This window comes from Lithobates pipiens, unplaced genomic scaffold (genome assembly GCF_037356315.1).
Source record: "Lithobates pipiens isolate NorthernLeopardFrog02 unplaced genomic scaffold, aLitPip1_a1.2 Scaffold_41, whole genome shotgun sequence".
Taxonomy (NCBI): Eukaryota; Metazoa; Chordata; class Amphibia; order Anura; family Ranidae; genus Lithobates; species Lithobates pipiens.
Genome location: NW_027507861.1, coordinates 6446506 through 6469827, shown reverse-complemented (window position 1 = coordinate 6469827; position 23322 = coordinate 6446506). Strand labels below are relative to the sequence as shown.

General features: G+C 49.0%; 2 protein-coding genes across 2 annotated transcripts in view; one reads left to right on the top strand and one right to left on the bottom strand.

Moving 5' to 3' along the window:
• Window positions 1-573: 573 nt before the first annotated feature.
• On the bottom strand, window positions 574-13730 carry LOC143956766 (uncharacterized). The gene is made up of 4 exons (XM_077466948.1): window positions 13634-13730; window positions 3581-4235; window positions 2484-2932; window positions 574-2057 (listed from the first exon to the last, which is right to left on the bottom strand). The coding sequence occupies exons 2-4, from the start codon at window positions 3969-3971 to the stop codon at window positions 1362-1364; spliced, it is 1536 nt and encodes a 511-aa protein (XP_077323074.1). The 5' UTR covers window positions 3972-4235; window positions 13634-13730; the 3' UTR covers window positions 574-1361.
• Window positions 13731-17281: 3551 nt separating this feature from the next.
• Window positions 17282-23322, top strand: part of LOC143956799 (uncharacterized) — a 388207-nt gene continuing 382166 nt past the window's right edge. The window contains exon 1 of the mRNA XM_077466973.1: window positions 17282-17391. The gene's annotated coding sequence lies outside the window, so the exon portion shown is untranslated. The remainder of the gene's footprint in view (window positions 17392-23322) is intronic.

The window sequence follows — 23322 nt, the reverse complement described above, 5'->3', positions numbered from 1 at the left end:
AAATATATGCAGGTACCGTATATACTCGAGTATAGGCCGACTCGAATATAAGCCGAGGCCCCTAATTTACCACAAAAAAATGGGAAAACTTATTGACTCGTGTATAAGCCGAGGGTGAGACATGCCTGTCCATCCCTGTGTGTCCGTCCAGCCCTGTGTGTCCAGCCCTGTGTGTCCAGCCCTGTGTGTCCGTCCAGCCCTGTGTGTCCGTCCAGCCCTGTGTGTCCGTCCATCCCTGTGTGTCCGTCCATCCCTGTGTGTCCGTCCATCCCTGTGTGTGCAGCCTTGTGTGTCCAGCCTACCTGTGTCCCGAGCCTGTGTGCTTCTGCACATACGACGGCCATGCCAGGATTGCCGCTCTTCTCGTCTGACAGACGGCGTCGGCGGCCATTCCACTGTTCAAAAGCCGCACCTCCGTCTGTGATAGGCGGAACACTCAATTTCCCAGCAGTCTGTGTTCCGCCTATCACGGACATCCTCTCATCCTCGTCCGTAGTATGAGGATGAGAGGATGTCCGTGATAGGCGGACCACTGACTGCTGGGAAATTGAGTGTTCCGCCTATCACAGACAGGGAGGCGCGGCTTTTGAATAGGGGAATGGCCGCTGTCTGTCTGCTCGACACGCTGATCGGGTAGACAGACGACGGTGACTCGAGTATAAGCCGAGGGGGGCACTTTCAGCTTCAAAAAAGGGGCTGAAAATCTCGGCTTATACTCGAGTATATACGGTAGGTTAATTGGCTTCTGTCTCAAATTGACCCTAGTATATGAATGGAGACCTTGAATTGTGGGCTCTTTGAGGGTAGGGACCGATGTGAGTGTGCAATGTACAGGGATAGGGACAATTGTAGACACTCACTCAGGTTGAACTGGATGGACTGGTGTCTTTATTCAACCTTACTAACTATGTAACTATGTAACATCAGCGGAAGTGTGCCCAGAACCAGCATGGAACACAAAGGCCGGGAAAGTATGTCTAATGGACTGGACGTGTTTCAGAGCATCTGATAGGTTCCTTCTTGATGCCGTGAACGGACGCCTCCCATCCATTAGACATCATGTCATCCACAGGTTCAATGCTGGTCCCACACAGCGCAGATGTTTCTTTCTTGGTTCCTCTCCCTGTGGCCTCTCTCTGCTGGACGGTTGGGACTCAAGGCACCCCCGCTGCGGATCATATCATGCCGGGATTTCCATTGCTGGATTCCCTTTTCAGAAGTGCCCTTCATTCACTTATCCCAGTTAGCGAAATATGCAAATTCATTACATGTTGAGTGAAAAGCTTCATAAAAAAAAGCTAACAATGAAAGTCATAAGGCAACATAGTTCAGTCAGTGATGATGCTCCAAAAAAAAAAATGTCAAATTGTCTCCAGTGTGGACACTTTGGTGTGTAGTGAGCTCTCGCTGGGTTGTAAAGGCTTTGTCATATTCTGACCACTGATAGGCCTATTTTTAATGGGAACCCACTGGTGTGAGCCAAGATCTGTCTTGTTTTTAAAAGCTTTATCACATTCAGAACACTGATATGGCTTCTCTCCAGTGTGAATCCTCTGGTGTCTGATAAGGTGTTGCCTCGTTATAAAGGCTTTATCACATTCAGAACACGGATACGGCCTCTCCCCAGTGTGAATCCTGTGGTATCTGGTAAGGTGATCACTCTTTGTAAAAGCTTTGTCGCATTCAGAACACGGATACGGCCTCTCCCCAGTGTGAATCCTCTGGTATCTGGTAAGGTGATCACTCTTTGTAAAAGCTTTGTCGCATTCAGAACACGGATATGGCTTCTCTACGGTGTGAATCCTCTGGTGCGTGAGAAGGTGTGACTTATTTGAAAAATCTTTATTGCACACAAAACACTGAAACAGCTTCTCTCCGGTGTGGACCCTCTCGTGTTTGATAAGGTATTGTCTCCTTGTAAAAGCTTTGTCACATTGAGAACACTGATATAGCTTCACTCCAGTGTGAATGCTCATGTGTAAGTTAAGACTACTTGTGACAGACCTAGCTGGGACCGAGGCTCTTGGAGGGGACTGAATGCGAGCCTCTTGTCCTTGTGATTATGGGCCCTGGTATTTAGGGGAACGGTGCTCTTTGTGAGCTGTATGCCTGGGGACCCCTGAGGTGGTGTTACTTGGATTCAGGTCCGTGCCCCCCCCCCCCCAAGACACACAGACTCTGGATATGTAAATGCCATTTTAGCAATAGACTGAATCACACTATTGGGACACAAACTCTTAGATGCTAATATCATCACCTCCAGCCACCCGTCTGTTGTCTTGTATAATGTAAATTAGTCTAGTCTGGCTTGACACAGATTCTAAAGAGTATTTCACCTATTGTTGTTTTGTTGTTTGTGCTAATTAACCTGCAATTGAATTGTTAGTGAGCTAGGAGCCGAAAAGCCTTATCCCTCAGTTAACTAGTCTTGCTGTGTGTTGATTTAGATAATTAGCTCATGCTAATTAGGTTAGGTTTTAGTCTTCTACTGTATTATAAATACTTGGCATTTTGGTTCTAATAAAGTGTTGAGCAGCTAAGCAAGTGTCGTCTTGTTTTGGGCTTGTAAGCGGATGGAATATCTGATTGGAGTCAGATTGGAGGAAGCGGGATATACCTACAGAAGCACTCAATCGGAGTGGTGGGATTGGATCCGTCACACTACTCTTCTGTGTAAAAGCTCTGTCACATTCAGAACACTGATATGGCTTCTCTCCGGTGTGAATCCTCTGGTGTTTGCTAAGCTCTGACTTTGATGTGAAAGCTTTGTTACATTCAGAACACTGATACGGCTTCTCTCCGGTGTGAATCCTCTGGCGTGTGATAAGATTCGCCTTCACCCTAAAATCTTTGCTGCAATCTGAACACTGATACAGCTTTGCTCCGGTGTGAATGCTCATGTGTAAGTTAAGACTACTTGTGACAGACCTAGCTGGGGCCGAGGCTCTTGGAGGGGACTGAATGCGAGCCTCTTGCCTTGTGATTATGGGCCCTTGCATTTAGGGGAACGGTGCTCCTTGTGAGCTGTATGCCTGGGGACCCCTGAGGTGGTGTTACTTGGATTCAGGTCCGTGCCCCCCCCCCCCCCCCAAGACACACAGACTCTGGATATGTAAATGCCATGTTAGCAATAGACTGAATCACACTATTGGGACACAAACTCTTAGATGCTAATATCATCACCTCCAGCCACCTGTCCGTTGTCTTGTATAATGTAAATGAGTCTAGTCTGGCTTGACACAGATTCTAAAGAGTATTTCACCCATTGTTGTTTTGTTGTTTGTGCTAATTAACCTGCAATTGAATTGTTAGTGAGCTAGGAGCCGAAAAGTCTTATCCCTCAGTTAACTAGTCTTGATGTGTGTTGATTTAGATAATTAGCTCATGCTAATTAGGTTAGGTTTTAGTCTTCTACTGTATTATAAATACTTGGCATTTTGGTTCTAATAAAGTGTTGAGCAGCTAAGCAAGTGTCGTCTTGTTTTGGGCTTGTAAGCGGATGGAATATCTGATTGGAGGAAGCGGGATATACCTACAGAAGCACTCAATCGGAGTGGTGGGATTGGATCCGTCACACTACTCTTCTGTGTAAAAGCTCTGTCACATTCAGAACACTGATACGGCTTCTCTCCGGTGTGAATCCTCTGGTGTTTGCTAAGCTCTGACTTTGATGTGAAAGCCTTGTTACATTCAGAACACTGATATGGCTTCTCCTTGGTGTGAATCCTCTGGCGTGTGATACGATTCGCCTTCACCCTAAAATCTTTGCTGCAATCTGAACACTGATACAGCTTTGCTCCGGTGTGAATGCTCATGTGTAAGTTAAGGTTACGCTTCTGGGTAAAAGTTTTGTCACATTCGGGACACTGATATGGCTTCTCTCCGGTGTGAACCCTTTGGTGTCTGATGAGATTTTCCTTCTTTGTAAAAGATTTGTCACATTCAGAACATTGAAATGGCTTCTCCTCCATTTGTAACCCGATGTGTGATAAACTTTCTCTTCGTAGTCACTTCCAGAACTTTGAAATGACTTCTCTGCCGGTGTCCGCTGTATCAATGTTGAAGAGCGTCCAAAAAATTGACAACACCAATATGACTTGCGTCCTGTGTGAATCCTCCAGTGAACTGCAATAAAGTATTTCAGTCACTTAAGACACCCATATGGCTGGTTTCCCATGTGACTTCGTAGTATTTAGGATGACCAACATGACCTAAAACTTGGTTCATTAATCCACCTGTAAAAATAAATAAATAAAAGTCTGAATTTTATGGGGCTGGATAAAGTTGATTTCTATTTATAACATTCATTATTAGATACACTATATTACCGAAAGTATTGGGACACCTGCCTTTACACACCTGCACGTTAATGGCATCCTAGTCTTAGTCTGTAGGGTTCAATATTGGGTTGGCCCTTTGCAGCTAGAACAGCTTCAACTCTTCTGGGAAGGCCGTCCACAAGGTTTAGGAGGGTGTCTATGGGAATGTTTGATCATTCTTCCAGAAGAGTATGTGTGAGGTCAGTTGGATGAGAAGGCCTGGCTCGGAGTCCTGGCTCTAATTCATCCCAAAGGTGTTCTATCACTATGTAAACAAACCAGAGTCATGCTTGGTTCAGCTCTCTCCTCTCCTCACACCAATGCAGCGTGTGGTGAGAGGAGAGCCATTGAGTGTGGCAGTGTGAGTTTCATTAATTCCTGTGTGCCCTACAGTGCTCATCAGAACCCAGCAGTTCAGAGTCATCAGAACCCAGCAGTGCACCCTCATCAGAACCCAGCAGTACACCCAGCAGTGCAGCCTCATCAGTACCCAACGGTGCAGCCTCATCAGAACCCGGCAGTACACCCAACAGTGCAGCCTCATCAGAACCCAGCAGTACACCCAACAGTGCAGCCTCACGCACCCAACAGTGCAGCCTCATCAGAACCCAGCAGTGCAGCCTCATGCACCCAACAGTGCAGCCTCATCAGAACCCAGCAGTGCAGCCTCATCAGAACCCAGCAGTGCAGCCTCATCAGCACCCAACAGTGCAGGCTCATCAGAACCCAGCAGTACACCAACAGTGCAGCCTTATCTAAACCCAGCAGTGCAGCCTCATCTAAACCCAGCAGTGCAGCCTCATCAAAACCCAGCAGTGCAGCCTCATGCACCCAACAGTGCAGCCTCATCAGAACCAAACAGTGCACCCTAATCAGCACCCAGCAGTGCACCCAACAGTGCAGCCTCATCAGAACCCAGCAGTGCACCCAACAGTGCAGCCTCATCTAAACCCAGCAGTGCAGCCTCATCTAAACCCAGCAGTGCAGCCTCATCAGAACCAAACAGTGCAGGCTCATCAGAACCCAACAGTGCACCCTAATGAGCACCCACCAATACACGCAACAGTGCAGCCTCATCAGAACCCAGCAGTGCAGCCTTGTCAGCACCCAACAGTACACCCTCATCAGAACCCAGCAGTACACCTTCATCAGAACCCAGTGTCCCTATCACAGCAGTTTGTCCCCACAGCCCACAGTCACAAGTATGGCAAGAAAATAAAATTCCAGTGAGGAGGCATAGCAACTTCTGAGCTTGACCGAGGGAGCAGTGGGGAGCTCCCTGTGTCCGATTCTGTTTCAGAATTTGAACCCGATTTAAGCAGTGGGTCTGCTACAGAATCAGAGGAAGGTGAAAATGTGCCCGCCAAATGGTGGCATTCTGGTGGGGAGCAGGCTACCACAAGTAGAGCAGTGCCATCCAGCAGCAGCTCAGTGCCATCTACTAGTAGCTCAGAAATGGAGGACCGCTGCAGGAAAGGTCAGGCACTAGTGGGGTGTCATCTCAGCCCCAAAGGGTTAAACCTTTTTTATTTCCTCAATCTTTTTTGCGGCCTTGAAAAAGTGCTTACATACTGTGGAATGAGTCTGCACAATATCTCTGGTGTGTGTTGGAAATAATCAACTTGTCATTTTATTTATAATTTCTTTTATCTATTTTTATAGAATTTAAATGATATTTTTTACCTTTAGACCGCATCAATGCAGCGATTTTCTGACAGTGTGGTCAAGAGAGCTGCCTTGATTATTGTAGCACATCGCTGCATCTTATTGTAGCCCCCTCCTAGTATTGGGTGCTAGTCCGGTGAATTGAGTTTTTTGGTTCAGCTGTAAGGAGTGGAGACATAATTGTGTTTTTGTCTACTCTGAGTTCTGCAGAAGCAGGCTTGCCGGTCTCCCTCTGTCTTTCCAGAACTTTCTGGAAACATAGTGAGCAGGAGAAGGCAGAGTCTGAGCTGGCCCTGGATTAGGGATGAGCCGAACACCCCCTCCCCCTGGTTCGGTTCGCACCAGAACCCGCGAACGGACCGAAAGTTTGCACGAACGTTAGAACCCTATTAATTACAATGGACACGAACGTTCGAAATCTAAAGTGCTAATTAAAAAGGCCAATATGCATGCTATTGTCCTAAAAAGGGTTTGGGGACCCGGGACCTGCCCCAGGGGACATGGATCAATGCAAAAAGAAGTTTTAAAAACTGACGTTTTTTCTGGAGTAGTGATTTTAATGATGCATAAAGTGAAAAAAAAGTGAAATATTACTTTAAATATCATACCTGGGGGGTGTCTGTAGTATGCCTGTGAAGTGGCACGCGTTTCACGCGTTTCCCATGTTTAGAACAGTCCCTGCACAAAATGACATTTGTAAAGGAAAAAAAGCCATTTAAAACTGCTTGCGGCTATTAAAGCATTAATTAAGTAATTATTAAGTAATGTCTTGTCCTGGCAATATGGAGGAAAATCTTTGAGAAAAATGGCATGGCTACCCCATCACCCCCCCCTACCCCAGCCCATTACCAGCCCCTTTCGGTCTTGTATGGATATTAAGGGGAACCCCGCACCCAAAATATGTTATTTTAATGTTAGGCAGATGCCTGTGTTGCACAAATGAACTACACAACACCAGCAATGGGGGGGGGGGTAGATTCAGGTCTATGCTGTGCAGGAGGCACACTACACCCACTGTAACAGCGCTAGGTCAGGAAGCAAAGCAAAGCTGACACTGTCCCTGCCTATCCTGCTCTCTCCCTGAACACTCACTGTAATAGTGCTATCTAAAGAAGTAAAGCACAGCGGACACTGTCCCTGCCTATCCTTCTCTCTATGAACGCCGCAACACACTACACAAGGCCGCCGCGCTGGCGGCCTTATATAGTGTGGGGCGTGTACTATACCTCCTGAGCTATAATTGGCCACAGGCATCCAACCTGTGGCCAATTATGGCTCTCCTCGCTGCCGGCGCCGTGATTGGCCAAGCATGTGGGGTCGCAGTGCATGCTTGGCCAATCATCAGCCAGCAATGCACTGCGACTGGCGCAGTGCATTGTGGGCCGCTCGTATCACACGAATTTGATGCGAACGGCCCACAAACTTCTGTTTTCGACGAACGGCCGATGTTCGATTCGAACATGGGTTCGAATCGAACACCGGGCTCATCCCTACCCTGGATACAGTCACCAGCAAGGGGCTGAGAGTGGGATATGGCTGAGAGCTGGGTGATTGCAGAGAGTAGAAGGCTCCTTTGCCTGCAGAAGAGTGACCCATCCTAGAAATGCTCCTTCCAAGTCTTAGGAGGAGCTTAAGAGGTTCTAGATGGTTCTCCCTCCCCAAGCCATAGGATCACCCAAGGCAACACCCAGTGGGGGGATCTTCATGGGATACTTCATGCCAGAGTCTCCTGAAGCTGAGAGGAGGTCTTCAGACTACCTGGGTCATAGTGAGTAGGCCTTAGAGAATTCTTAGGAGACAGTTTCCTGTATACCCCTTCTTGATAGAGGAACCATTCCAAACCTAATGCCAGGGCTTTGCCTTAGAGGAGACTAAAAGCTGGGTGATAATTGTTGTACAGAGAAGTCTGTTACCTCACTTAACTGCTTCAAGATCGTATCCCCATTCAAGTTATTTCGTTCTGGGCATCTTAAAGCATCTTAAAGTTTTTCCAAACCCCAATCCCAGTTCTACAAAATTATTAAAAAAACATTCTGCACCAAAAATAAAACAAATGTCCCCTTACCCCAGGTTATCAAAATGCAGCTCCTCAGTCCACAAATCCACCCTACTGCGCTGGAAGCCCTCCCACAAATAACATGTGCAGTATTGGAGGATAATACCTAAAGCACAGGTAGTGCCGCCTCCATCCAATGGTCCAGCATGGATGATCTTAATTTAATGAATGTGATAGGTAAAACAATATGCATGCCATGCGTGTAGCACCCTGTAGTGTGCTAGATATAAATAGGTTGTGTTGTTAGAGTGGGGGCTTTTATTTTTAGCTCAGGGCTAAGCCAGAGCTGTGAATCTGGGTCAGGGCTCAGAGGGATGCAGGACTCATCCTGACAAATCTTCTGGTGCTTCCACCTGTTTTCTGGAACATTGGAGAATATTCTAGGAAATAGTGGGTGGAAGCTAGGAGGGGCTGTTTGAAATATTTATGGAGGGCCTCATCCAACCTCCAGTAAAAGGTCTGGCAGGGAGGCAGGCCACCTCATAAATAGGCATGGGTCATGCCAGCAGGGGCAGTTGGGTGGAGGATAGAGATGGAATGCTAAGGAGGCTGCCTTGCAGGGCGCCCCCTAGTCTGAGGGATTGGTGACCTCAGGTCTGGAGCTTGGGTGCGCATGAAGAATCTGCCAAAACACACAGAGGAAGACCTTTCTGTATGTATGGGAGCAAGGAGAAAGGACAGCGGGAGCAGGACAAGACCTCTGGGCGATCTCTGGAGGACTGTGGGGAGAAGGTAGCCTGGAGGGCTAGTAAAAGGGGAAGCTGCAGCCAGGTGGGTTGGCAGTGCCTTAAGAGGTGGTGCTGAGATCAGTAGCCACAGGAGTGAAATATGCCGGACACTGAACTTTTGCTACACAACCAAGGGGCCATGGGTTCCTGCCTGTAATGGGCTATTACTTCATCGTGTTCTAGCTAGGTTCTGCAAGCAAGTGAGTGCTGGAGGAAGAAGAGGAGCTGTATACAGATACTGTATATAGGAAGCGTTATCCCTAAAGTTAAATGGACATCCCATAATCTTCCCTATCCAAGTTATTATCCCTCATTAAACCAAAAAAAAAACAAAGTCACAGACTATTCTCTGACTCAGGAGTGCCTGAGGAAATTTGGTGTGCCTGGCTGTCCAAGGTTGGGTATCCCAGTTATTTGTGGCCCTTAAGGGGGTGCGTTACTTGGGCTAGTGGAATTGTTGAAATTCTGTGCAGTCTGCATGTTTGGTGGAGGTGCAAGTCCTAAGACGTGTCTAAGGACCCATGTGGTATTCACTGTGCACCCCTCAAATGGTGATGGGCTTTGTTGCACATTGGCTCCCCATGTTGAAACGCTCAGAAACAGATGACTGGTATACTCTGGATGCTGGGGGGGGTCAAAGAGTGAGACAGGAAACTCAGAGGCCACTGGGCAACACAGAATGCACCTGAGAATCACTGGAGACTCATAGGACACTGAAGGCCTTACTGGAAGCAGAGGTGCAGAGGTTGTTGGAGAAACTGGGGTCACAGAAGTGCTAGGCTCTCAAGAAGGAACAAGAGTGCAGGGGTCAGTAGAGTGCACAGGGGTCACTGGAGACTAAGGATGAGCTGAACACCCCCTGGTTTGGTTTGCACCAGAACCTGTGAACAGACCTAAACTTCGTGTGAACTTTAGAACCCTATTAAAGTCTATGGGACTCGGACATTCAAAATCTAAAGTGCTAATTTTAAAGGCTAATATGCAAGTTATTGTCATAAAAAGTGTTTGGGGACCCGGGTCCTGCCCCAGGGGACATGGATCAATGCAAAAAAAAGTTTTAAAAACTGCAGTTTTTTCGGGAGCAGTGATTTAATAATGCTTAAAGTGAAACAATAAAAGTGTAATATTTCTTTAAATTTTGTACCGGGGGGGGTGTATAATATGCCTGTAAAAGGGCGCATGTTTCCTGTGCTTAGAACTGTCCCTGCACAAAGTGTCATTTCTGCAGGAAAAAAAGTCATTTAAAATCACTCGCAGCTATAATTAATTGTCGGCTCCCGTAATACAGAGAACAGTCATTGAAAGTCATTGATAAAAAAAAAAAGAGTGGGGTTCCCCCAAATTCAAGGTTTGCTTTGAGGTCTGCTATGGATATTAAGGGGAACTCTGCGTCAAATAAAAAAAAATGATGTGGGGTTCCCCCTAAATATCCATAGCAGACCCTTCAGGTCTGGTATGGATTTTAAGGGGAACTCCACACCAAATAAAAAAAAAAATGGCGTAGAGTTCCCCCTAAAAATCCATACCAGACCCTTTATCCAATCACGTAACCTGGCAGGCCTCAGGAAAAGAGGGGGGGACAAGAGAACAGCCCCCTCTCCTGAACCGTACCAGGCCACATGCCCTCAACATTGGGAGGATGCTTTGGGGGTCTGTGACACCTCAAAGCACCTTGTCCCCATGTTGATGCGGAGAAGGGCCTCATCCCCACAACCCTGGCCGGTGGTTGTGGGGGTCTGCGGGCGGGGGGCTTATCAGAATCTGGAAGCCCCCTTTAAAAAGGGGACCCCCAGATCCCGCCCCCGTTTGAAATGGTAAGGGGGTACAAAAGTACCCCTACCATTTCACAAAGAAAATGTAAATGAAAGTTAAAAAAGACACACACACACAGTTGAAAAAGTCCTTTATTAAAAATAAAAAAAAGATTCCAGCGGTGGTAATCCACTCTTGCTATCCAGTGACGGATGATCATCTCTCCGGGGTCCAGCGATGGCTGATCTGATCCAGCGACGGGTGATCTCTCCCTCCCAGTGCAGCGAATCCATCCATCTTGTATCTCGACTGGCGGAGACACTGCAGGGATCCCGGCAGCCTGACATTTCTTATATGAGGAGGGCGGGGCCACCCGTCACCTGACCCCGCCCCTCTCTGACGCATATGGGAAAGCCTGGGTTCCCCAATGATGTGTGGGTGACCCCGCCCCCCTCTTATGTAACGGAAACCTGCGTTATCAATGGCTGTTCTCTGTATTACGGGGAGCTGACAATTCATAATAGCCGCGAGTGATTTTAAATGACTTTTTTTCCTGCAGAAATGACACTTTGTGCAGGGACAGTTCTGAGCACGGGAAACATGCGCCCCTTCACAGGCATACTATAGACACCCCCCAGGTACGAAATGTAAAGGAATATTACACTTTTATTGTTTTACTTTAATCATTATTAAAATCACGGCTCCTGAAAAAACGGACGTTTTTAAAACTTTTTTTTTGCATTGATCCATGTCCCCTGGGGCAGGACCCGGGTCCCCAAACACTCCCCTGGGGCAGGACCCGGGTCCCCAAACACTTTTTATGAAAGTAACTTGCATATTAGCCTTTAAAATTAGCATTTTTGATTTCTCCCATAGACTTGTACAGGGTGTTCCGTGACTTTTCGAATTTGCCGCGAACACCCCAAATTGTTCGATGTTCGCCGAACAGGCAATGTTCGACTCAAACTCGAAGCTCCTCCCTACTGGAGACACATGAATACAAGGGGTTCTTGCAGAGGTGACTGGAGACCCACAAAGTACAAGGATGCTGGAGGCATAACTCCCAACTGTCCCTAATTTCGAGAGGACTGTCCCTGATTCAGAACAATGTCCCTCTGTCCCTCATTCCTCCTCATTTGTCCCTCATTTTGGTCTGATCTATATAGATGTATACAAAATGCACTTTTTATCTATTGAACCAACCTTTTTATTTTTTGTACAATTCTCCTTTAAGGGGGCATGGCAAGGGGTGTGGTGGGGGTGTGTCCTATGCCTGCATACTTTTACTGTTAGGTGTCCCTCATTCCCATCTCAAAGTGTTGGGATGTATTCTGGAGGCATAGGGGTGTGCAGGAGCCACAGTTTCTGGAATTAGAGGAATGGAGATAGAAGAGGAGAGGAGAGGATACTCAGGGATTCTCACCCGTACAAATGGGGGTTCCGGATTGATCGGGTAAAAAAGGAGAAAGCTGATTTGCAGCTCCCCCAGGATTATTAAGTCCTCACCTGGGACTCAGAGTTTGGAGGTTCAGAATGACTTTGAGTGAGAAAGAACCTCCAACCCTGACTATGGGGGTTCTGGTCTTGAAAGCGTTAACCCGCCCGCAGGAGAGGACTTCGAGGAGCAGGAAGCAGTCAACAGGTTTCTGCAGAATGGAAATTGGAGAAGGACATGGCCTTGTGAGGACTGTGGAGACCTTGCCTTTGGGACCCCTGGCTCATGGACTTTAGACCCTGTATGGGACAAGGGTTATGCTGGCAGTAAGCCATATCTTTGCTTTTTGAGCCACAAACATATGGACTGTGTGTTTTTTTGCCTATGCTGAAGGAAGCTACTTTATTTCGCCTGTCTTTTAAAGGATTAAAAACTATTTTCTTTGAGCACATGCCTGGTTGGCTATCCTGAGCTCCCCCCGTATCTTGCCATGAATGCCATTAAAAGCAAAAGACTGGTATTTAACCAGTTCCTGACCGGCGCACGCCGATGTACGTCGGCAGAATGGCACGGGCAGGCATATTAGCGTAAAGGTACGTCCATTTTTAAATGCCTCCATGTGATTGGAGCAGAGATCAGTGTTCACTAACACAAAGCCCAGCCTCCCCACAGTTAGTAACACACCCCTAGGAACACTTAACCAGGAGGTGGCAGTGTAGGGGTTAACCCCTTCACTGCCAGTGTCATTTACACAGGAATCACTGCATTTGTATAGCACTGATTGCTGTATAAATGACAATGGTCCCAAAAATGTGTCAAAAATGTCCGATGTGTCCGCCACAATGTCGCAGTCACAATAAAAATCGCTGATCACCGCCATTACTAGTTAATAAAAATTATTAATAAAAATGCCATAAAACTATCCCCTATTTTGTAAACGCTATAACTTTTGTGCAAACCAATCAATAATCGCTTATTGCGTTTTTTTTTTTTTACCAAAAATATGTAGAAGAATACGTATCGGCCTAAACTGAGGGAAATTTTTTTTATATATATTTTTGGGGGACATTTATTATAACAAAAAATAATGCGTTTTTTTCAAAATTGTTGCTCTATTTTTGTTTATAGCGCAAAAAATAAAAACCGTAGGGGTGATCAAATATCACCAAAAGAAAGCTCTATTTGTGGGGAAAAAAGGACGTCAATTTTGTTTGGGAGCCACGTCGCACGACCGCGCAATTGTCAGTTAAAGCGACGCAGTGCCGAATCGCAAAAAGTGGTCTGGTCTTAAGCCAGCAAAATGGTCCGGGGCTGAAAGTGGTTAATATGTTGGTAGTGGAGGATCGGGAAATCTCTCGCTGCCTGTGATTGGCGTTGTGCTCTGCACATGCGGCTGGGAACAGGCCTGAGCTAACCCTTAGAGGACAGGATAGGGCAATTGCAGTAGAGGGGAGAAGGGGTAATACAATGTATGGGGGGAGGGGTGATTGGATGGAGTGTGATGTTTCTCTCTCGGGACGTTCTGTATGAAAAGTTCTCCATCATCTGATTGTGTTTTCAGTCTTTCCTGTACTGCCCCTCCCCCATAGTGACCGCATATTGCCCCCCCATGGTTACTTTCTCCCCTCCCCATCCCAGTGATCCCCCCCGCTCTCCCCTCCATGGTCCCCCATATTACCCGATCTGTTTCTCCTTCAACTTCTTGTCTGTCTCTGACTGCAGCACCATAGAGGAGGAGAGGGAGGGGGTGTGCTCCATTTTCCTGTAGCTCAGAGAGGGGGAGGGGTGTCCTCCATTTTCTTGTAGCTCAGAGAGGGGGAGGGGTGTTCTATCAGAAAGCCACTACCCATCAGAATATGCAACTGAAATGACGTTGGCATGCGGCCATCTTGGTACACCCGCACTCGTCGGCAGTAAGCCTAGAGTTAGAAGCCGGCAAGCGGACATCTTTATACACCCACCGAGGTCTTGCTTTTCACAGCTATTTTTAACAGTAAACTCTGCATATATATAGTGACATTCCGGATTTAGAAGTCTGTCAGACTGTTTTGAAGTTGAGCCTGTAAGCCTGCTGATCTCACATGTTTGCTGATGTGACCGAACACCTCTGCTTTTCAAATTAAACATCAAAACCGTGTCACTGACTTCTAAATACTGTATTAAAGCCAGCTTATATAGTCCTTCATTTTCTTGTAGATCAGAGAGGGGGAGGGGGATCCTTCATTTTCTTGTAGTTCAGAGAGAGGGAGGAGGATGCCCTCCATTTTCTTGTAGATCAGAGAGGGGGAGGGGGATCCTTCATTTTCTTGTAGATCAGAGAGAGGGAGGAGGATGTCCTCCATTTTCTTGTAGCTCAGAGAGGGGAGGGGGGTGTCCTCCATTTTCTTGTAGATCAGAGAGGAGGAGGGAGGTGTCCTCCATTTTCTTGTAGATCAGAGAGGGGGAGGGGGGTGTCCTCCATTTTCTTGTAGATCAGAGAGGGGGAGGGGGGTGTCCTCCATTTTCTTGTAGATCAGAGAGGGGGAGGGGGGTGTCCTCCATTTTCTTGTAGATCAGAGAGGGGGAGGGGGATGTCATCCATTTTCTTGTAGCTCAGAGAGGGGGAGGGGGTTCCTCCATTTTCTTGTAGCCCAGAGATTCAATCTTCCTGTAATGACACGATGACTTCTCATTGTTTAGAAGAAATGTGTCCATTTATGATCTTCCTCCTTTGTATATAATGTATCCATGGGGGAGGGGAGTCCTGTGTCATCAGCCCCGCCCAATGTATCTGTAAGGTTCCTGGAAAAGCCCCCCTAATATTTACACTGCTTTGTTGTATTATTAAACCCCTAAGCCCTTGTACACACGGGTCGGACATTCCGACAACCAAATCCGTCGGATTTTGTCCAAAACTGTTGTATACACACGATTCGGACAAAGTTGTCGGAAAATCCTATCGTTCAGAACGTGATGACGTTATTTCGTTAGGACGGGACTACGTTCAGGCTAGTAGCCAATAGCTTTGGTCTAGGAATTTGATCTGAGCATGTGTGGCACTTTGTCCGATCGGAATTCTCTACACATGATCGGACAAGGTCCGATCGGATCATGTTGTCGGAAAATTTTACAGACAAGTTGGAAAACTTGGTCCGTCGGATATTCCGACGGAAACAGTCCGATGGAGACCACACACAGTCGGATTATCCGACAAAACGCTCCGATCGGACACATTCCGACGGATTCTCCGACCGTGTGTACAAGGGCTCAGGCTAGAATAATCCTTTAAGTAAAGTATTAAGTGTAGTTTCTATAGAAAAATAAGAGATTGGAATCTTGTGCTCACCGCAAGCTACAGTCTGAGACAAAGTGACGTCATAACCCGTTGTCTGTACATTGTCAGGGGAGATATATTATGAATAATATAGATGGGGGAGGTGTTCAGCATGACCTGGATTGGAGGAAAACCATGGGTAGGCGGTCCCAGCTATATCATGTATGTCCATTCAGAGCCTCTGGTTTATAGACCAGATTGCTCCTTCCTCCCTCTGCCTTGTTCATATTCCCCTCTGCCTTGCTGTTTCCTCCCTCTGCCTTGCTCCCATCTCCCTCTGCCTTGCTCCCATCTCCCTCTGCCTTGCTCCTCCCTCTGCCTTGCTCCTTCCTCCCTCTGCCTTGCTCCTTCCTCCCTCTGCCTTGCTCCCATCTCCCTCTGCCTTGCTCCCATCTCCCTCTGCCTTGCTCCTCCCTCTGCCTTGCTCCTTCCTCCCTCTGCCTTGCTCCTTCCTCCCTCTGCCTTGCTCCCATCTCCCTCTGCCTTGCTCCCATCCCCCTCTGCCTTGCTCCTTCCTCCCTCTGCCTTGCTCCCATCTCCCTCTGCCTTGCTCCCATCTCCCTCTGCCTTGCTCCTCCCTCTGCCTTGCTCCTTCCTCCCTCTGCCTTGCTCCTTCCTCCCTCTGCCTTGCTCCCATCTCCCTCTGCCTTGCTCCCATCTCCCTCTGCCTTGCTCCTCCCTCTGCCTTGCTCCTTCCTCCCTCTGCCTTGCTCCTTCCTCCCTCTGCCTTGCTCCCATCTCCCTCTGCCTTGCTCCCATCCCCCTCTGCCTTGCTCCTTCCTCCCTCTGCCTTGCTCCCACCCCCCTCTGCCTTGCTCCTTCCTCCCTCTGCCTTGCTCCTTCCTCCCTCTGCCTTGCTCCTTCCTCCCTCTGCCTTGCTCCCATCCCCCTCTGCCTTGCTCCTCCCTCTGCCTTGCTCCTTCCTCCCTCTGCCTTGCTCCTTCCTCCCTCTGCCTTGCTCCCATCTCCCTCTGCCTTGCTCCCATCCCCCTCTGCCTTGCTCCTTCCTCCCTCTGCCTTGCTCCTTCCTCCCTCTGCCTTGCTCCCACCCCCCTCTGCCTTGCTCCTTCCTCCCTCTGCCTTGCTCCTTCCTCCCTCTGCCTTGCTCCTTCCTCCCTCTGCCTTGCTCCCATCCCCCTCTGCCTTGCTCCTTCCTCCCTCTTCCTTGCTCCTTCCTCCCTCTGCCTTGCTCCCATCCCCCTCGGCCTTGCTCCTTCCTCCCTCTGCCTTGCTCCTTCCTCCCTCTGCCTTGCTCCTTCCTCCCTCTGCCTTGCTCCTTCCTCCCTCTGTCTTGCTCCCATCCCCCTCTGCCTTGCTCCTTCCTCCCTCTGCCTTGCTCCCATCCCCCTCTGCCTTGCTCCTTCCTCCCTCTGCCTTGCTCCTTCCTCCCTCTGCCTTGCTCCTTCCTCCCTCTGCCTTGCTCCTTCCTCCCTCTGCCTTGCTCCCGTCCCCCTCTGCCTTGCTCCTGCTCAACTACCCAGTTGTGACCCCCCCCCCCCCTTGCTGCCTTGCAGTCCCTGTGCCCTTGTCCTTTATATTGTATTTTGTATTTAGTTAGTTGTTGGGGTCATTAGTTATTTTGTCTGTGGAGGTTTTGCTCGTTTTTTGCTTTGTATGTTTATTGTTGTCTGTTCACCGTTAATAACCCTCACTTTAGTATATATAGCTTGTATAAAAAAATTATATATATTTGGTCTCAGTTTCCTCGTGCAGCTACGTGTCTGGTCTGCTTACTGCAGAAACGTGACATGAAGATTGAATCCCTGAACTAAAAGAAAATGGAGGAATACCCCTCCCCCTCTCTGAGCTACAAGAAAATGGAGGACACTCCTCCTTCTCTCTAGGCTATAAGAAAATGGAGGACACTCCTTCTCTCTAGGCTACAAGAAAATGGAGGACACTCCTCCTTCTCTCTAGGCTATAAGAAAATGGAGGACACTCCTTCTCTCTAGGCTACAAGAAAATGGAGGACACTCCTCCTTCTCTCTAGGCTACAAGAAAATGGAGGACACTCCTCCTTCTCTCTAGGCTACAAGAAAATGGAGGACACTCCTCCTTCTCTCATATGGTGCTGCAGTCAGAGACAGACAAGAAGCTGAATGAGAAACCTCCGGAGAGATCAGGTAATATGGGGGACCGTGGCCGTAGAGTTGCCACCTCATCCCTTTAATCCAGGACACCTTTGCTTTACTCGGGTTCTGAGGAAGATTGAATGCAGATAAGGCACCGAGTGAGTTTAATTACCACCTTAATCATCCCCAGAACCCGTGTAATTAATATGTGTGCTGGATTAAAGGGACGATGTGGCAACCCTACATGGAGGGGAGTAAGTAACCATGGAGGGGGGGGGTGCAATGTGGGGTCACTTTTGGGGGAGGGGGAGTGCAGGAGCAAACCATCCAATCACATGACTGCTGCATTCAGTACATTGTATTAACGCGTAGGGCGGAGTCAGGTCTAGGGTTTCCCACCATCCCTGTGCTGAGTTCCCGGGTCTGTACACCCGCTGTGCCCATTATGAGGGGTTCCCACCATCCCTGTGCTGAGTTCCCGGGTCTGTACACCCGCTGTGCCCATTATGAGGGGTTCCCACCATCCCTGTGCTGAATTCCCGGGTCTGTACCCCCGCTGTGCCCATTAAGAGGGGTTCCCACCATCCCTGTGCTGAGTTCCCGGGTCTGTACACCCGCTGTGCCCATTATGAGGGGTTCCCACCATCCCTGTGCTGAATTCCCGGGTCTGTACCCCCGCTGTGCCCATTATGAGGGGTTCCCACCATCCCTGTGCTGAGTTCCCGGGTCTGTACACCCGCTGTGCCCATTATGAGGGGTTCCCACCATCCCTGTGCTGAATTCCCGGGTCTGTACCCCCGTTGTGCCCATTATGAGGGGTTCCCACCATCCCTGTGCTGAGTTCCCGGGTCTGTACACCCGCTGTGCCCATTATGAGGGGTTCCCACCATCCCTGTGCTGAGTTCCCGGGTCTGTACACCCGCTGTGCCCATTATGAGAGGTTCCCACCATCCCTGTGCTGAGTTCCCGGGTCTGTACACCCGCTGTGCCCATTATGAGGGGTTCCCACCATCCCTGTGCTGAGTTCCCGGGTCTGTACACCTGCTGTGCCCATTATGAGGGGTTCCCACCATCCCTGTGCCGAGTTCCCGGGTCTGTACCCCCGCTGTGCCCATTATGAGGGGTTCCCACCATCCCTGTGCCAAGATCCCAGGTCTGTACACCTGCTGTGCCAATTATAAGGATAACCCGCCATCCCATTGCAGAGTTCCCAGGTCTGTACACCCGCTGTGCCCATTATGAGAGGTTCCCACCATCCCTGTGCCAAGTTCCCAGGTCTGTACACCCGCTGTGCCCATTATGAGGGGTTCCCACCATCCCTGTGCTGAGTTCCCGGGTCTGTACACCCGCTGTGCCCATTATAAGGTGTTCCCACCATCCCTGTGCTGAGTTCCCGGGTCTGTACACCCGCTGTGCCCATTATGAGGGGTTCCCACCATCCCTGTGCTGAGTTCCCGGGTCTGTACACCCGCTGTGCCCATTATGAGGGGTTCCCACCATCCCTGTGCTGAGTTCCCGGGTCTGTACACCCGCTGTGCCCATTATGAGGGGTTCCCACCATCCCTGTGCTGAGTTCCCGGGTCTGTACACCCGCTGTGCCCATTATGAGGGGTTCCCACCATCCCTGTGCTGAGTTCCCGGGTCTGTACACCCGCTGTGCCCATTATGAGGGGTTCCCACCACCCCTGTGCTGAGTTCCCGGGTCTGTACGCCCGCTGTGCCCATTATGAGGGGTTCCCACCATCCCTGTTCTGAGTTCCCGGGTCTGTACACACGCTGTGCCCATTATGAGGGGTTCCCACCATCCCTGTGCTGAGTTCCCGGGTCTGTACACCCGCTGTGCCCATTATGAGGGGTTCCCACCATCCCTGTGCTGAGTTCCCGGGTCTGTACACCCGCTGTGCCCATTATGAGGGGTTCCCACTATCCCTGTGCTGAGTTCCCGGGTCTGTACACCCGCTGTGCCCATTATGAGGGGTTCCCACCATCCCTGTGCTGAGTTCCTGGGTCTGTACACCCGCTGTGCCCATTATGAGGGGTTCCCACCATCCCTGTGCTGAGTTCCCGGGTCTGTACACCCGCTGTGCCCATTATGAGGGGTTCCCACCATCCCTGTGCTGAGTTCCCGGGTCTGTACACCCGCTGTGCCCATTATGAGGGGTTCCCACCATCCCTGTGCTGAGTTCCCGGGTCTGTACACCCGCTGTGCCCATTATGAGGGTCCTCAGTGATGCAGCGCATCAGTAATGCCAATGGTAGCCCTCTGCACTGGCCTTGCTGACACTTTTTATTTGCTGGCACCATGCTCTGAGTCCCAGGATGACATCTCTGGAAGATTTGAAGTCCAGCACCAGCTAAACACATCAGAACTAACTAAGCCCATCCACTCTTCCCTAGCATGCCCTGGCCTCAGGGCTGCTGTTAGAAATCATGGGGCCCTCAACCCCACCCCATTTTTAAGGAGGGGGAGGAGAGAGGGAGGGGGAGAAGAGAGAAAGTGGGGAGAGAGAGGGGGGATAGGAGAGGAGGGGGCGAGAGAGAGAGAGAAAGGGGTAGGAGAGAGGGAGACAGGAGGGGGTGGGGAGGATCAGTGTGATAGGGAAGATGTAGAGACTTCCATTACATGGGGAGAGAGGGGAGGGGAGGAAAGGAGAGGGGAGAGGTGAGGGGAGGATCGGTGTGATTGGGGAGGTGTAGAGACTTCCATTACACAGGGAGAGGAGGGAGGGGAGGAAAGGAGAGGAGAGGAGAGGGTAGGAGAGGATGGGAGAGGAGAGGGGCAGAGAGGAGGAGAGTGGTGAGGGGATGATATTGGTGTGATTGGGGAGACTTCCATTACACAGAGAGAGGGGAGAGAGGTGAGGGGAGGATCGGTGTGATTGGGGAGGTGTAGAGACTTCTATTACACAGAGGAGGAAGTAACGTCGGAGGTGAGGGGTGTTGCTGAGTCCGGACAGTGACAATAGCATAGCAGGGCCCCCCCCAGTCCTGGTCCTGCATGTACTGCACCCTCTCTTTGTGTTTTCGGGGTCCCTCTGTGTGCATTGCTCAGTCTGTCACAGGGAGATGGATGGAGGACATGAAGGACCAGCCCTGAGCCTACCACCATTCTCCTCCTGCTGGTTCCCTCAGCACTTACTTGCTGAAGGAGTCAGGCAGTGTGTGAGCCGAGTCACTCCTCCGCCAGCAGCACAGGGACTGAGAGAGCCGGGACTTTTACCTCACTATCGGCATATGCAGCCAATGTAAATCCGCAGAGGAGCCGAAATAGAGAAAATAGTCCCTCTAGCTACAGTCTCCCTCTGGATGAACGATACCCCCTAGCCCAGTGGTCCCCCTTTATCAGCAGCCATGGACAGAGCGGTGGATGGTTGGCCACCTACCTGTATGCAGGCTGGGCAGTGATCGCCCCCGGGCACTCCACTGTCTAATCGGTTTGTTCTCCGGGCTCAGTAGCAGCAGGCTGGGAGGTGTAGAGGAGTGTCCCATGGCTGGCTGGTGGAACCGGGACAAGTTGACCGACGAAACAGGAAGTGTATCGGTTCAGATAAAAGCACCGCCCTACATCCTCCACGGCTCCACCAATTATAGACCACCACACACAGAATAACTGTATAGTGGGAGTGTTCAGGGCACACGGCTCTGCGCCCCGATGAAACGCTAAAATAAGACAATCAAGTTTCCCAGCTGCAATCATGATTACCGTAACATTATGCTTTCCATAGACACCTGTGTGTCCTGCACCCGCACACACTTAAAGGACTTTTTACATTTTTATCACTAGCTTTGGGGGGTGGAGCCCCTGCGCCACTGGTCCTACCTGTCCAGAATATGTCTATATACATCCCGTGGAGCGATATCAGGCTCCTAGCTGTCCAGAATATGTCTATATACATCCCGTGGAGTGATATCAGGGTCCTAGCTGTCCAGAATTTGTCTATATATACATCCCGTGGAGCGATATCGGGGTCCTAGCTGTCCAGAATATGTCTATATACATCCCTGGGAGTGATATCAGGGTCCTAGCTGTCCAGAATATGTCTATATACATCCCGTGGAGCGATATCGGGGTCCTAGCTGTCCAGAATATGTCTATATACATCCCGTGGAGCGATATCGGGGTCCTAGCTGTCCAGAATATGTCTATATACATCATGGGGAGCAATATCAGGATCCTAGCTGTCCAGAATATGTATATATACATCACGTGGAGCGATATCGGGGTCCTAGCTGTCCAGAATTTGTCTATATACATCATGGGGAGCGATATCAGGGTCCTAGCTGTCCAGAATGTGTCTATATACATCCCAGGGAGCGATATCAGAGTCCTAGCTGTCCAAAATTTGTCTATATACATCATGGGGAGCGATATCAGGGTCCTAGCTGTCCAGAATATGTCTATATACATCATGGGGAGCGATATCAGGGTCCTAGCTGTCCAGAATATGTCTATATACATCATGGGGAGAAATATCAGGGTCCTAGCTGTCCAGAATATGTCTATATACATCCCAGGGAGTGATATCAGGGTCCTAGCTGTCCAGAATATGTCTATATACATCCCAGGGAGCGATATCAGGGTCCTAGCTGTCCAGAATTTGTCTATATACATCCCGTGGAGCGATATCTGGGTCCTAGCTGTCCAGAATATGTCTATATACATCCCTGGGAGTGATATCAGGGTCCTAGCTGTCCAGAATATGTCTATATACATCCCGTGGAGCGATATCGGGGTCCTAGCTGTCCAGAATATGTCTATATACATCCCGTGGAGCGATATCGGGGTCCTAGCTGTCCAGAATATGTCTATATACATCATGGGGAGCAATATCAGGATCCTAGCTGTCCAGAATATGTATATATACATCCCGTGGAGCGATATCGGGGTCCTAGCTGTCCAGAATTTGTCTATATACATCATGGGGAGCGATATCAGGGTCCTAGCTGTCCAGAATATGTCTATATACATCCCAGGGAGCGATATCAGAGTCCTAGCTGTCCAAAATTTGTCTATATACATCATGGGGAGCGATATCAGGGTCCTAGCTGTCCAGAATATGTCTATATACATCATGGGGTGCGATATCAGGGTCCTAGCTGTCCAGAATATGTCTATATACATCATGGGGAGAAATATCAGGGTCCTAGCTGTCCAGAATATGTCTATATACATCCCAGGGAGTGATATCAGGGTCCTAGCTGTCCAGAATATGTCTATATACATCCCAGGGAGCGATATCGGGGTCCTTGCTGGCCAGGATATGTCTATATACATAGTTGCATAGTTACACAGTAGGTAAGGTTGAAAAAAAGACATAAGTCCATCAAGTCCAACCTATGTGTGTGATTATATGTCAGTATTACATTGTGTATCCCTGTATGTTGTGGTCGTTCAGGTGATTATCTAATAGTTTATTGAAACTATTGATGCTCCCCACTAAGACCACCACCTGTGGAAGGGAATTCCACATCCTTGCCGCTCTTACAGTAAAGAACCCTCTACGTAGTTTAAGGTTAAATCTCTTTTCTTCTAATTTTAATGAGTGGCTACGAGTCTTGTTAAATTCTCTTTCGCTGAAAAGTTTTCTCCCTATTGTGGGGTCACCAGTCCGGTATTTATATATTGTGGGGTCACCAGTCCGGTATTTATATATTGTGGGGTCATCAGTCCGGTATTTGTATATTGTGGGGTCACCAGTCCGGTATTTGTATATTGTGGGGTCACCAGTCCGGTATTTGTATATTGTGGGGTCACCAGTCCGGTATTTATATATTGTGGGGTCACCAGTCTGGTATTTATATATTGTGGGGTCACCAGTCTGGTATTTATATATTGTGGGGTCACCAGTCTGGTATTTATATATTGTGGGGTCACCAGTCCGGTATTTATATATTGTGGGGTCACCAGTCTGGTATTTATATATTGTGGGGTCACCAGTCCGGTATTTATATATTGTGGGGTCACCAGTCCGGTATTTATAT